This window comes from Taeniopygia guttata, chromosome 3, assembly GCF_048771995.1.
Source record: "Taeniopygia guttata chromosome 3, bTaeGut7.mat, whole genome shotgun sequence".
Taxonomy (NCBI): Eukaryota; Metazoa; Chordata; class Aves; order Passeriformes; family Estrildidae; genus Taeniopygia; species Taeniopygia guttata.
Window position 1 is genome coordinate 15,770,445 of NC_133027.1, and position 14,296 is coordinate 15,784,740.

The 14,296-nt window shown below is 36.5% G+C and overlaps 1 protein-coding gene across 5 annotated transcripts in view; it reads right to left on the reverse strand.

Annotated features, from left to right (window-relative positions):
- Positions 1-455: 455 nt before the first annotated feature.
- Positions 456-14,296, reverse strand: part of LPIN1 (lipin 1) — a 79,386-nt gene continuing 65,545 nt past the window's right edge. For 3 of the 5 annotated variants that reach the window (XM_030270036.4, XM_030270040.4, XM_072926354.1), the window contains 6 exons: positions 13,567-13,715; positions 11,839-11,925; positions 8,921-9,073; positions 6,984-7,098; positions 4,823-4,926; positions 3,682-3,978 (listed from right to left, as the gene is read on the reverse strand). In XM_030270036.4, coding sequence (XP_030125896.4) covers positions 3,819-3,978; positions 4,823-4,926; positions 6,984-7,098; positions 8,921-9,073; positions 11,839-11,925; positions 13,567-13,715 — 768 coding nt within the window. In that variant the 3' untranslated portion in view covers positions 3,682-3,818. Of the gene's footprint in view, positions 3,979-4,822; positions 4,927-6,983; positions 7,099-8,920; positions 9,074-11,838; positions 11,926-13,566; positions 13,716-14,296 lie in introns of all 5 variants that reach the window. The other 2 variants (XM_004176861.6, XM_030270038.4) reach the window with 1 other exon arrangement.

The following is a 14,296-nucleotide window of genomic DNA, read 5'->3' on the forward strand; positions in this document are numbered from 1 at the left end:
ATGTCAAGGAAGAGAAGCCCCACAGAACAGGCTATCTGGTCTCACTGCCATGGATGACAACATCTCCATTCAAAACAGATGGACAGTTTTTGCTTAGGTCACACTAGAAATCAGACAAAAGGAAGATTCAAAAAACATCGGGGTGGGGTAGGATTCCTGGCTGCTCCAATTTGCTCCTGCTCCAATTTGCTCCAGTTCCCGTCCGTCTGCTGTTGGCTCCAAGGGGCTGTTCCCATGTCCCAAAACAGCCAGAGCCCAGATCCTGGCCCCATCTCCCTCAGTAAACTTAAATCTTTCAGATTTAAAAGGCTCTGGGTAAAACACTGCAGCTGAACAGCAAAAATAATATACTGGATAGTCCCAGTAAGAAACAGGTAGTGGAGACTGGAGATACAAAAGCCATGGTTCAGCAGTTCTGCAAAAGCACTCTGCCATGATCAAAGAATACAGGAAAATAGAAAAGTCAGGAAAAAATTTATTGCCACCTTTATTACAATATATATTTCTACCCTTGTTGCATTCAGCAGATCAAAATTAAGTGTTAAAACTATTTTCATCACTGCAGTAGCACATACATATACAGAGTAAACACTGTATATAAATAGGCTTTCAAATAATAACAAACCATATCTACAAATAAAAAATACCCAATACTTCTTTCTCCTCCTTCCCCAAATTACAGCAGTAACATTTTATCTTCAGCATAACTAATGTCACAAGTACAACATTCTTTCCCTCCCATGACCCAGCATCAAGAAAATAAACATTAGCCACTCCTCACTGCTGCATATTCTAGTTTCTGTGTATTGTATTAATAGAATATACTGTGATTTAATGTGTCTACATATTTATGCATATTCTTTCTGTAACAAAAACCAGCATTACACTGCAAGCAAGGTTGATTTTTTTTTCTTTCACAGAAAGAGTAGCAATTTTTTAAACCACACTTTTTTATTTTACATGAATTAACAAAGAAGTTTAAATATTATGCTAAAATTATTCAGTTACCAAATCAAAATGTCTTCTACTTTCTGGAAAAGTATGGTGATGCTTCTAGCAGGTCAAATCCTTGATTTTCATGTAAGTGTCTTTTTAGTCGGTAACTTTGATAAAAGTTACAGCAACACACATTCCTCACACTGTTCAGCTAGATTTCAATTTCGGATACAAAGAGGGATGCAGCAACTCAGAACTGAAGTGCTGAACCACAGAAAAGTTGGCCAGAAGGGACCCCTGGAGGTCATGCAGTCCAACTTCAGCCTTAAAGCAGATGGTTACCAACGACAGATAAGTCAGCCATAACCCTGTTTAACCAAATCTTGAAAAACCGTGACAGATTCTTCAGCACCTCAGGGTGACCTGTACCAGCACTGCACTGTGGCCACTGTGATCTGACAATTAAAATAGTTCCTCATTCACACTATCATTTGGTTTTAAACACTAAAGGCAACAAACAACCCTGGACTGCCTATTTATTAAGTTATAATATATATTTATTAAGTTATATCACAGGTTTTAATTGTGGAGAACATTCAGGGACCATCTTTTCTGGTGGGAGCTGTTGTGTGTAGCATCTTGGGAAATAGATTTTAACTACTGTTAAGGATAAAAACCACAAAACTGTCAGCCTCTCACTGTTTTATTTTATATATCTTACATAATAAATGGCTTGAAGTAGGCCTTTACCAAAACTGAATTTAAATAGGATGCAACTAGTACATCCGTCCATATACTCAATCATTAATGACAGGTATTAATAGATAATTAAAGGAAAGTGTGGCTACATTTAGAGATGCAACCATCTCAGTTTGGCAATCTGCAATCCCCACTGATTGTCTTTCAGAAAATCTACCCCATATTTCTTACACATTGAAGTAAAAAATACTTGCATTTTCTTTAAACTTTCAAGAGAACACAATCAGTTCTGGCTTATCAAACACTCATTTCTTCCTCTTTGTGTCCTGATATGTCCAAAGCAGATATTTACCTTTCCTGAAGTAGCAACGTTCATGTGAAAAGAAGACTTAGGGAGGGCTCTCCACTGCACACTGCAGCTATGTAAAGCATTGCACTTAATCTCATTACTATTGAAGGCACAGAGAAATCATAAATTGGCCCACTAAGATCCCAGATAAAGTCTTCAGGAGTAAAACTTAGAAAACCCCTACCAGAGAGTTACCATCCTATATACACTGCTATCACTGCTATCAGACATGCAAAACCAGAATCTGGTGTTACAGAACAAATGTGATACAGAACAGTCATTTCCAAATTTCTGGGTGATAGCCAATCACAATCACATCTTAAAATTTCTGCTGGACCACTCTGCCTTCCTGTTATTAAACTCTTCAGTGAAAACACTACAAAGCAGCTACAAAACACCTAATGTAGCCTCAGATCACAAGCTGGCAGAGACCACAGCTTGTGAACCACCAGTGTAGTTATACTGAGATACAATGTACACAGAAACCCATCATGCCATTTTCAGCATTTCAGAGAACAATTAGACTTTTCAGTGTATTTCAAAAGAAAGAAGAAAGTTTCTTTCCTAGCTACAACACATTTGAAATAATTTGGCATGTGGGCACTTGGAGTCCATATTTTAAGTACCACATTGTGTAAAGGCAGACCATCTGAAAAATGTTATCAACTGATCCACAGTATTGCTTTTAGTGCACACAGTTCAGTCTTAAGGCTTTCAAAAGCAGTATCTACAGCTTGTGTCAGGATAAATAAGGAAAAAAAAAGAAAAAAGAGGAGCTTTCATTGCCTTAAAGGAGAGTAAATTGCACTAAAAGTATCCATTCTTTATGATACAAAACAAAGCAAAAAAATCCATACAGTAAAAACCTGAGATGCATCATTCACCAGCATCAAAATTCACATTTTAACCAAAATAGTATTTCAAACAAAACTATTCCATTCTGATAAATTGCTTACTATTTTTGGCTCAGTAAAAAATCTTCAACCTCAGCACACTGTGTGTGTGTGAAAGATGTGTTTACTGAAAATCACCCACTTCAGTAAGATGGGCACTATCCACAGTGGCCTGTATTTTCCACTTGAACCCTTACCTTGATCCAGAAAGCTACTCTAGAACATGATAGTTCTCAAAGTGAGAAAGACTGGAAGAATCTGGCCATCCTACTTAATTTACTTTCTATTTAGAATACACATAATTTATTTCCTCAGAAATGTCCCATGTCAAAACAGGCTGGAATAAATCAAACACAGCTCAATTGGTTTTCACAGCTACACTGATTTACATCTGCTGAGATTCTAGACCAGTAATTAACTCTTAAACAAACAGTTGTTGGTCAAGCAAGGGGAGAGGGGAAGAATCAATTGCTCCTTCAGAGAGCAGGATTTTGATATATAGATTGCAATCCCTGTCTGTAACACCAGATAATGTCAGGAATGGTGAGCACCTTCAGCTCCCTTACTGGCAAGGGGTTCTGACAGGATGGAAGATGGCTTCAGTGATGCAGAACAGACGTGGAATCACTTTACAACCTTATGGCATGTTTACCTGCAACCCCAGCATCACTGCACTTTTAATTGACCTTATATAATGAAAGTGCACGGCAAAATTTGAGGAGTTGGGAGAGGACAAGCAACTCCTATTTCTAGCAAGACTCCTCTTGTCTGGAAACCTGACTAAGTATAAAAAAACATTCCAAGTTTGCTCACAGTAGAAGAATACAATGCTCACAACTTCACAGATTCCAACGGAACTGTCAACAGCAAAAGCCAAGTAGTGTCCTTCCAACACAAGCCAACCCATTCTTTGAGGTGAGACCAACAATTTGGAGATGGGGTTAAGATGAGGCTGGATGTACATCCTGAGTTTCAAACGGCGGCAGAGGCTCCCTCCAGTAGGTGAACTGGCTGTAGGTGTCAGAACATGGGAAGTCTGAAGAATGACTTCTTTTCAGCAAAGGGAAAATGTGATCTACCACTTCACAGAGTCTGACATAGCTGGAAAACAAGAAAAAAAAAAGAACACTGAACCATTTAATTTTCATTTTTTAATGCTCCCAACCACTCAGGCACGACTACATTTACAAATGGACAAAGTGGGCAAGTCACCCTTCTCAAAGGAATGAAACTAAATTTAATTTTGGTGCCCAGCTTCCAGAAAGGATTCACAGTTAGGATAAGAAATTAATTCTAATCCATTCATTCTAACAAATGATACTTACCTAGTGAGAAACAAGATGCCATTTTACACCTAGATCATCTGCTAAAATATTCAAGCACCACATTCTCCTTCTCCATTTCTGTCCAGCTTGGCTCAAGCAGCTCCCTGCTCAACTGATTATTCATATTTAATACAGATATAGCTCCCCTTCAATTATGGACACCAGCACTTAACATTATTAAAAGCCATTCCAGTGTTAGGGGTTACCAGTGCCTAAGCATCTTTCTGGAAGCATTTGAACCACTCTTCAGATTTTGTTTTCTGGTTCTTTTAGATAGGAGATCCAGGAAAAGAAAAAATTTGAAAAGGCCAGGAAAAGGCAGATGGTGTCAGCAAACTAGTGAGTCTCATTTTTATACAGACTAAATCATCCAATTCTAAATCTTTTACATTACTAAAGTAGATGGAATATATTATACTAAATACAAAAAATTTATTTTTGTCAGTTTAACTGAAGGGAATTGGAAAGTCTGTATTTTATTCTAAATCTTTTTTGTTTTCTTTGAAGCATTCAAAACAATCTTGAATTTCTACAACTGAATGGATCTTTGGGCAACTTGAGTCATAAGTTACAGCAAATTAATTTAGTCCATAAAGTGTTAGGGATAAAAGATTACTTACGATGAGATGTTTGTCTTTGCATGCTCTTGTATAAGTTCTCCTTTGGGGTTAACTGTAAATATCCTGTTTAAAGAAACCCCAACTTGTTTGTATGAATAAACATCCTAAAAAGAATATAAAAAAAGAAAAATCATGATTCTGCCTTTGCAAATCCATGTGTAATCTTGCTGTAACATATTACAGCAAGAACATATTTACACAGAACTGGTACTACATACTGGTATTACATACATTATTGTGTGCCTGAAATTCTCCATTATGTTACAAATGAGGTCAATCTAATGAAATGTTCATGAATCAATTTGCTACTAGATAAGAAGTTTGCCACAATTTTTTAGTAACTTCCCTCGACACAATAATAACACTTAGTAAAGAACTAATGACATCTGGTGTAAAAGCACCTCCATTTTTCTTTCAGAGAATATGTGATGTCCTGTGTGCACTGTACCAAGTATGTTACAACAGTTACAGAGGTTGAAGTGTAACTGACATATAAAACAGGAATATTTTTTAAGGACAAGGTCACAAAATTCATAAAAAATATGCCTATACTAAAGCCATCATGTAGCTCCTGAGTTCAGATTTGTGGCATATTCATATGGCATACTCCATGTCAGAGCAAGGGGAAGAGAAGGGAAAGTAAGAAATACATGCCATAACAGCAGCAGTGAGCCCCAGCAGGTAATGCAGATACAACTATGGGAAGTACAATTAGAAGTTAGAATTAAGAAAGTCTTCTATGAAATTCAGATTGCTAAAGAAAACAATAAATAAGTTTTGATCTGCTCTGAGAAAAGCTTGACAAAACCAAAGTTGAAAATATCTCCCAGAAGATCAGAGCAAAACTAATTTCCATTTTTTAATATAAATCATGGTTTTAAAAGCCGAGATGGTGAAAAACTGGAATGTTAATGAAGCTACAAAGTTTGTTTTTATTTCTATATTGTAAAGGCTGTTCAAAAAAATTAAGTAACTGAACAAATGTGAAGAGCAGTCCCTTTAAGAATTCAGCATCATGGCAGTCCACACACTGTCTACACCTGTAACACCCATGTGTACAGAAATTTCCCTGAGTTTGTTCTTGGAAAAAACAATCCAAACCAAAGGCAAAAACATAACAAAACAACAACAAAAACAACTTAAAAACAAACAAACAAACAAAACCAAACCAGAAAAACAACAGAAAACCCAGAGCAGAAAATTGAGAAAGCTGTGATCCTGAGCTATGCAAAACCATAGCATGTTGCACACCTGAAGCCAGCACTTTGGCAGCAAGCATGGCAGTGAGTTACTATTAATTACTTCAGAAACAGAAACTTACTGTTTTACTCAAAATAATATTGAAATATAATCATTATTTTAATGCATGTTTCCCTGTGGTTCAAAAAAATGGAACTAGAGGTAGTTATTATCTGTAATACAACACCACAGAAGTTTTTAAAAAGTTATTTCATAATCATATGTTTAAAAGTGCTTTGATAATGGAAACTAAGGTGACGATAATATAATAATTCAATACAGCAATGGGATAGTGAGGAGCACTGTAAGCTCTGACATAATGCTTTTAAAGGAGGGATAATTACATGCCAGGGTCCCTCCTCAGGCCAAGCCCATGACACTGTTTCCTTCTCTAGATGCACAACAACATTATTTGGTCAAGGGCAGGAGGAGGAGCCTTCGTTAGCCCAAATATCCAGTCTTCCAATGAGTGACAGAGATCTGTCTTTCCTTTTCTATGCCAAATATATCACTTTCCATATCAAGTAGAACCTTTTTGACTTCGATGGGACACTCAAGGTCTTTTGAGTGTACTCAGGAGTTTGACGTGTCAGTCCCACCAACTTTAATCTGAAATATTTTCTGCCTGCCCACAGTTATCTCACTGACACTGTATCTGTGTGGATTCAAATGAGATCACTGTTTCTTCACAAGCTTAACTGCTAATTTATGCAGATATAACATAGTTGCTTTGCTGCTCTTCCATCTCTGAATCCTACATCATGGTATTTTTGAGGAAGAACCTCAATACTTTCATTTTACAGGGCCTAATAAAATGTTCCTAATTCTCATTTAAAGCTTTTAGATTCTAATAAAACAGAAGCAGGAAATAACAGCAACGTTTCTGTTCTCTTCAATACAAATAAATGCAGCTATTACTTACAGCAGGTCTGTTTCCAAAAGCAGCATAAAAGGGTTCTGTGTTAGGATAAAACAAATTCTTGATGTCTGTCAAACACTGAACTTTAAATTTTTCTGGTTTCTTTTCTATGACCTCCCTGAAAAAATAAAAAAGGGAAGTTGAATAAGTACACATGAAATACACCAAAAACCATTTTATCTTCTTTATTCAACATTTTCACCTAGCTAGATACTACTGCATAGCATCCACCCTTCTCCAGTAAATCTTTTAGAAGTCAGATTGCCTATGACGACAAAACAGTATTCCCAAGTTTACATAATGAGCACAGTAAATAAATCCTCTGATACAAGGTAACTTCTATTGAAATCTATATTACAATGATGTCTACAGAGCAAGGATAGTGGATTATAGGGAGTAGCTGCTAAATCAGTCTTTATGAGGAATAAACTCTTACCAAGTAAACTGCCTCCTGAGAACTGCAGAATGATTCATAGATTATATTAGCCCTCACTGTTTATGGCGATTTTTTTTAAATTTTATTTTTAAAAGGATTGCAATCACCATATGTGCTAAAAGCACCTCAGCCTGTTAAGACAGAATTACAGTCAGGTTCTCCACCACTGCTAATTAGCAAAAGTTAAGGAATCTTCTATTTCTCTTCAGCTGCTTCTTGAATAGAGAATTCATTAATGAACACAGGAGCTAGCTCATCTCTGGGCAAAAGCCCTTTCACGACAGCTTCTCTTGGCAAGAGGACTGAACAGGTGGCAGAGTCTGGAGTTCCCATAACATAGGAAGATGCCAGCATGACACAAAAACACTTAAGAAGCTCAGAATCCTAGATCCTAGCACCAACACAATTGTCAAGGAAGATGCGAATAGTACAGAAGCTTCATGGGAGTAAAGCAGCCCTTTGGAAGAGCAGATCCATGCATAAATCAGTGCCTGAGGATGTGCAAAAGATGAATAAAACCACCTTTCCTCAGTCTCACATACACCTGATCTCAAACCTACAAGGATTAAATCTATGGATAAAACAGTGAAGTCATTTATTGCCCATACACCTCAGCAGTTACAATAGTGTACACTGAAAATGGGCATTCCTTAGTCTAAACTTAAGATACCGAAAGTAGTATAATTTTAAACGTATTTCTAGATACAAGGAGCATAAAGTAACAGTAACTACCTTTCACTGCATTTATTAATCAGTCTGAGAAGTGCACTGTAAACCTCCAAGGTTTCTTATATTTAGAACATGACTGGTAAGACAGCCTGTAGCATGTCACTCAATCAGGAGAACATCTGAACAATCTTCCATTAAAAATTCTAATGAAATATATCTTGTCACAGCAGCTTTTAACAGCTTAAAATATTTTCAGTAATCACTTGACATGCTTCGCTGAATTAGGCAGAAGGTACAATATTCATAATCTGCGCTGTTATTATTCACTCACCACAGTTCAACATCTAAAAAAGATAACATTGTCCTCACAGAATCCCAGAGTGCAGCCAGGCATATAAAAAGTTAATTTCATTTCCACATTAATTTCTTCAAAACCCATCAAGAAATAACCTTCAACAAAAATATACTTATGCCAACTGGAACACCTTACAGGCAAAGAGAAAAGTGATTGCTATGAAAATGTCCACATTTGTCCCATAGCTAAATATGAACACACAATGTTAAACACATGAAGTCACCAAGCAGTACCTACTGGTAAACAGTGAACACAGCTGTGCCTTAATATACAGCTAAGATACAAACTAGGCAAAAACCAGATATTGTGTAAATACTGAATTTTGGTATTTCTCTAACAAAGTTTCTTCTTAATTAAATTTGCATCAATATGTAAAAAAAATGTAATTAATTATTTCAAGCATTCCCACTTAAAAAGCTGGTAATTCAGCCTCCACCAACCTCGAGAGTTTCCTTCTCTGCAAAAGCTAAATTGCATTACCTGTGAAGAGCTGAGAATAGGCTGCTTGGACTCAGCAAAACTGGCCCCTGAGGCAGCACAGTTCCTCTTTCATTGACCCAGTGCAAGTATCCTCTGGTCATGCCTGCCATTCCAATAGCTCGTGCTGAGCAGTACAAAAATTTATATCCATTTCTGTGAGCAGATATAAAAGAAGAAACTACTGTAAAAATAAAGCAAGTGTTTAGACAGAAATAATTTTGAGGGTTTACTTTTACATGAATCAGATCATGGCTGTTAAATAGTATGTTTAACCCAGACTTAATTTAAAAGGAGTAAAAACATGTATGCAAGAAAACTGGATAATTAAAACCCATCTAGCCCTGCTACATTTAGTGATTACACCTAAACAGGGCTCATTTATCTCTGCTCCTCTCAAGACTTACGACTCCTTATGGTTACCCTTCCACCCCTGTGTGGTGGAACCACTGCCCTTAGAATTAACTGAAAAGACATCTGCAAAGAGGAAAACACTTGACATAAAGCAGACAATGTTGTATTGGCCTTTGTTATATTAACAGTGTTGCATTCCTGCCTCTCAGGCCTCTGCAAAAAAAGATGTCCAGCAGTAACATATTTTCTCAAGCTGGAAAACTTGAGCTTCAAAACACATTATGAGAAAAAGTCTTTAACTTGACACTGAAATTGAAGTTTTTGGTGTAAGTCACAGTGTCTTTGATTCTGTTCATGATAGAACAGAATCCTATCTGATATTAGTTCAACTTAATAGCAGCTTACTTTCCAATTCCTATTAAAAATTACTTTTCATAAAATAAAATACTGTATTCAGTGCACACATGGTCATTAGCTCTATCTATTAAGCATTTATATGGTGTTCAGCTGTAATATCTAGCCACTACATAATTAACTCAGTAATTTGAAAACCAACATGACTCAAATCTATTTTCCCCCTATGCTTATGATCATCAAAGCCCTAACAACTGATAATGCGGGCAGGCACAGAAATAACAACTGCAATTAAAAAAATTAATTAACATCTTCACCAAATGTATTGCAGAGGTTATACACAAAACTCAGCATGTGAATTCCCAGACTATCCTGTCTCTTCTGTGAACATGTTTGTCTAACGTGCAGACAAGTGTCTCTGGCATAATTTAGATTCCAACACCAATAATTTATTATTCATCATCTATGTAAAACAAAAAGCATTAAACGAACCTTAGCATAATTCTAGTACACAGAACAAATCAGATTAACTAAGAGGAGAGTTGTGATAGGTACCAGAGGCTCTTCAAACATTTATGGTAATTTAAATATATAAAAAAAGCTGACATTCTTGCAATAAAAGAAAACAGCAATCACTAATCCTTCTTGTAAAAATGAAAATCAGATACTCCATCTGACCCCATTCAGACATCAATTCATTTTTCCTGATTTCCTTTTTTTCTCTCAAGGGGTAATTACAAAGATCCCCATACTCTGTCTTTGATCTTCCAGAGTATAAAATGGTTTGCTACATTGCAAAATGCATCCAGGGAACCAACAGCACACCTGTACTTTTGCACTAGCCTTGCTCACCTAGAGGCATTCCTACACATCACCACACATGAGCTGGTACAGTCTAATTTTTTCTCTCCTGTTCATCTTCATCAGAAGAAACATCCCCATTGTCTTGGAAAGCATTGCTCTAGGTCATACCTGGCTATAATGTTAATGACATTAACTGACCTAAAGCATAGCTGATATACTGTTTCCTGATACTTCTCCAAGAGCTAATGGGAAAAAATATTTTTTTCTAAACATGGTTAGATCCCAAGTATATTGAGCAATTTTTTGAAGATGCCCATCTTTCTCCAAGAATTACATAGGATGTAAAAGCCACAAGTAAACATGATGAATCCAATTTCCTGCTCCAATGGCATGGAAGGTATTTATTACTGTGGACCAGCAGACATCAGTGCAGGTCAGTTACTGGGCTATAATACAGCAGGTTAAAGCCTTTTCCTTAGGCCCTTCACAGAATGGTCCTTATTGACTTTCAATAATTTTAAATTGCATTTTAAGCAACTTTTTTTTAAGCAACTTTTACTTATCACTTGCTCTCAAAATTAACCAATTACATAAATATTTTAAGATTGATCCTTCCTAAACTTGCAATTTAACAATAGATTAGCAACACTTACATAAATAAAAAAATTATACAATCAACAGATCATCAATGTCTTAAAGCTTGTTATTTATACAACAAGTAAAACAACAATAGTATTAGTAGTGAGTATCCAAAATAGATAGATTTCTAGTCAAGATAAGACATTGTGCTGTGCTTTAAGGATGAGATTTATCTTGCTTGACTAGAAGCTGCATGTTTAGACAGTTCAAATCAAATCTGTTTCACTGAATTCCCTTTCTACTCAGTGGAAAGGGAACTCCCCCAAACAGATTCATTCTGTAAGTTCTAGGTTCCAACCCTGCACAACTCCAGGTAAGTCAAGTTAGCAAGAAGAATTCCAACTACAGTGACCACCCTGGGCCACAGCCTTTATGCATTTCTTCAATAAAGAGTGAAAGGAAGGTATATTGGCATCTTATTAATTAATACTGCTGCAATTCCCAGTTTGCAAGAAAGCTCCACTTTCTGCAACTGCATAACTCATTCAAATTACTTCAGTCTTGGGAACTTTCTGTATCTGTTTGGGCTGGTTGGAAGGGCAATCACCACTCACAGATATGGGGCTTTTGCTTTTGTTATCACAAAGCAGGTTTTGCCCTGGATACCATGCAGGAGACACTTACACAGTGTAAGCATCAGTAAAGCAATAAGGAATTGTCGAAACTGTCACCCTTATAGGTTAAGAGAAGCCTGGAGAAATTTTAATTTTTACACACAAATGAATAAACACAAGGCAACAGATGCATGAACACATTTACTGAATACTCACTGGCTCACTTTATGATACAACTTCGCAATCCCTTGGTGTGTCCAGTCTTTGCCAAGAGTTGGCAAAATATGACCCAAAGTATCTGACCTGAATAAAGGAAAAACAATATAACTGAGCTGAAAAGAAACCATACTTATAACAGTCAAGTCTAATACAAATCCCACTAACTTACTTGGGTAGCTGTAAATGAAAAGAAGGTATTCCATAAGGGACTGATTGTCATCAGAAGAGAATTAGTTTATTTCCCTTTTTTTTTTAGATAGACTGACATGCTCATCCTTGGCCACAGGGTTTAAATTACTCCTGTGCCCCGAGATGGATAAGCTTGAGCCCCAAAAGGTAATACAGAAGTCACAGCACACAGGCCATCACTCAGACCTCTAGGAGGCCACCAATGCTAAACCTACTTTTTGAGGTTCACACTGTTTTCTAAATAAACCAAACCTACCCATAACTGAAGTTTATGGGAAATTGAAAGTATGAGATAAGTCACATTCCAGTTTACTTCAAACTAACTTCTCCACATTAAGCCAAGAGTTGGTCAGATGTATACTATTTTGAAATATTTTTTCTAGCTTCAGTGCATTTCCTGCTTTATATGATAGAAAATTATTTACACTCTATTAACAAATAGTGCAATGAGCATCTTGCTTCAAAAAGCACTGTACAGATACACAGCAAAAAGTCCACACTCTGAATAACTTGTATCTTAGAGGAAGAAATATTGGGCAGTGGCTTAGGATGGATTTCCATTGGCATTGTAAGGTGAAGTGATTCAGTAACCCTGGGCAGATCAATAGCAGAGAGAATAGATCCCTCTCACTTTACTGAAACTTAAGAAAGCAAAGTGGGGAGAGGTGTTAATTTATTTTGGCACCAAATGAGAAGTTTGACATACAATGGATAAACCACAAGAAAGAAGAGAGTTTCAGTTTAAATCAAGTATTTTAATTTCCCTCAGATTGTTCTTGAAAATTAGTTTTTCCTTCTTCTTTTTCCTAAGTAGATATAGCTAAATTTGATTTTGAAAGACATTGAATTCAAAACAAATGAAACATCTCACTTCAAAAGATAATGCTTGTATTTTTACTGCATGCTTTCCCTATTCCACACAAAATTGTTTTCCCCAGTGTTAAATACACTAAATAAATAGAAACCAGCCAGTCAGTGAATAATTTTGGTCACTCCAAAACTGTGAGTTTTACCCTAAGTACTAATCTGAAACTTTCCATCAGATTCTAGTTCTGACATTGATTTTGCAGGCTAGTCTTCTAATAATGTCTAACACTGGAATGCCCCAGGAATGCCATTTACAACAAAATTCACGTGTTTCTTCCTTTTAATTATTCCTTCATATTTAATTACTCCTTTTAATTACTACCTACTTCATGAGCGTGATGCAACAAAAAGGTCATAATGTTGCAGAAGGTCTTCCAATACTGCTGTAAATACTATCATAAAACACCAACAGGTGACAAATAATGGGCACATATGGCACGTGTCTATTAAATTAAGAATTCAGCTAAAGACTGTTGTATTGTTTGAAAGCCAAATTTAAAAATTTTTTTAAAAATTTAAAAATCAACCAAAAAATCAAAAATAAGAAACAAAATGTCCCAAAACACTTGTATATGAAGATTCTGTGATTAACATTTCTTATTAATTATGTTTTCCTTTAAACTAAAGAAAATCTTTGTATATAAAGTCTCTCCCTGTTCATGCACTCACCGTGTGATTGTTCCATCAATATCAGAAATTACAACTTTATCATCCCAATTCCATAGGTAAATGGTGCCTTCACAGCGGCAAGTGCCTTGATACTGGGTTGTAACACTAAAGGTCACATCATTGGGGCCATTCTTGAGCTTTAAGCTTTTCTGCAAGACATTATTAGCAAGGTGATCAACAAACTAAGCATGTGAAATGGACACAGTGTAAAAGCTGCCTTGGAGTATTTGGCTGGGGAAACTGGTGTGTATTTCTCCTCCCATAAAGTCAAACCCATTTGTGGGATTGGTTTGTGCCCAAAGACTAGAGTGTACTTGGTGGGTAATGCAGAAGGACAGAGGTTCTAGAACCAGTATGTGCCTCAGGGAGATTTAACCTTGGGGGAAAAATAATCTGTGGTATCAGTTTTATGCTGCAGGAAGCTAAGTAGCAGCAATAACATGAACTGATGAAGAATGAATTTTGCACAGAGGGGAAGGTAATGAGGACCTGAGCCAGACAGGTGCCAACAATTAGGTATGCTGGTCTCCAGTCCTGACCACCCATCCTGATGCAATGGAGACCAAGTCATGGATCTGGAGGGGTGGAGGAAGCCATGGAATGGGACAGTAATATGTATCTATGAAAGGATAGGATAGTAGTTAATGAAATGTGTATTTGGTATAGAGATGATTTAAGAATGTAGTTAAGTTGAATCTGTGGGTAAGGAGGGATTTCGATAATGAGAAAT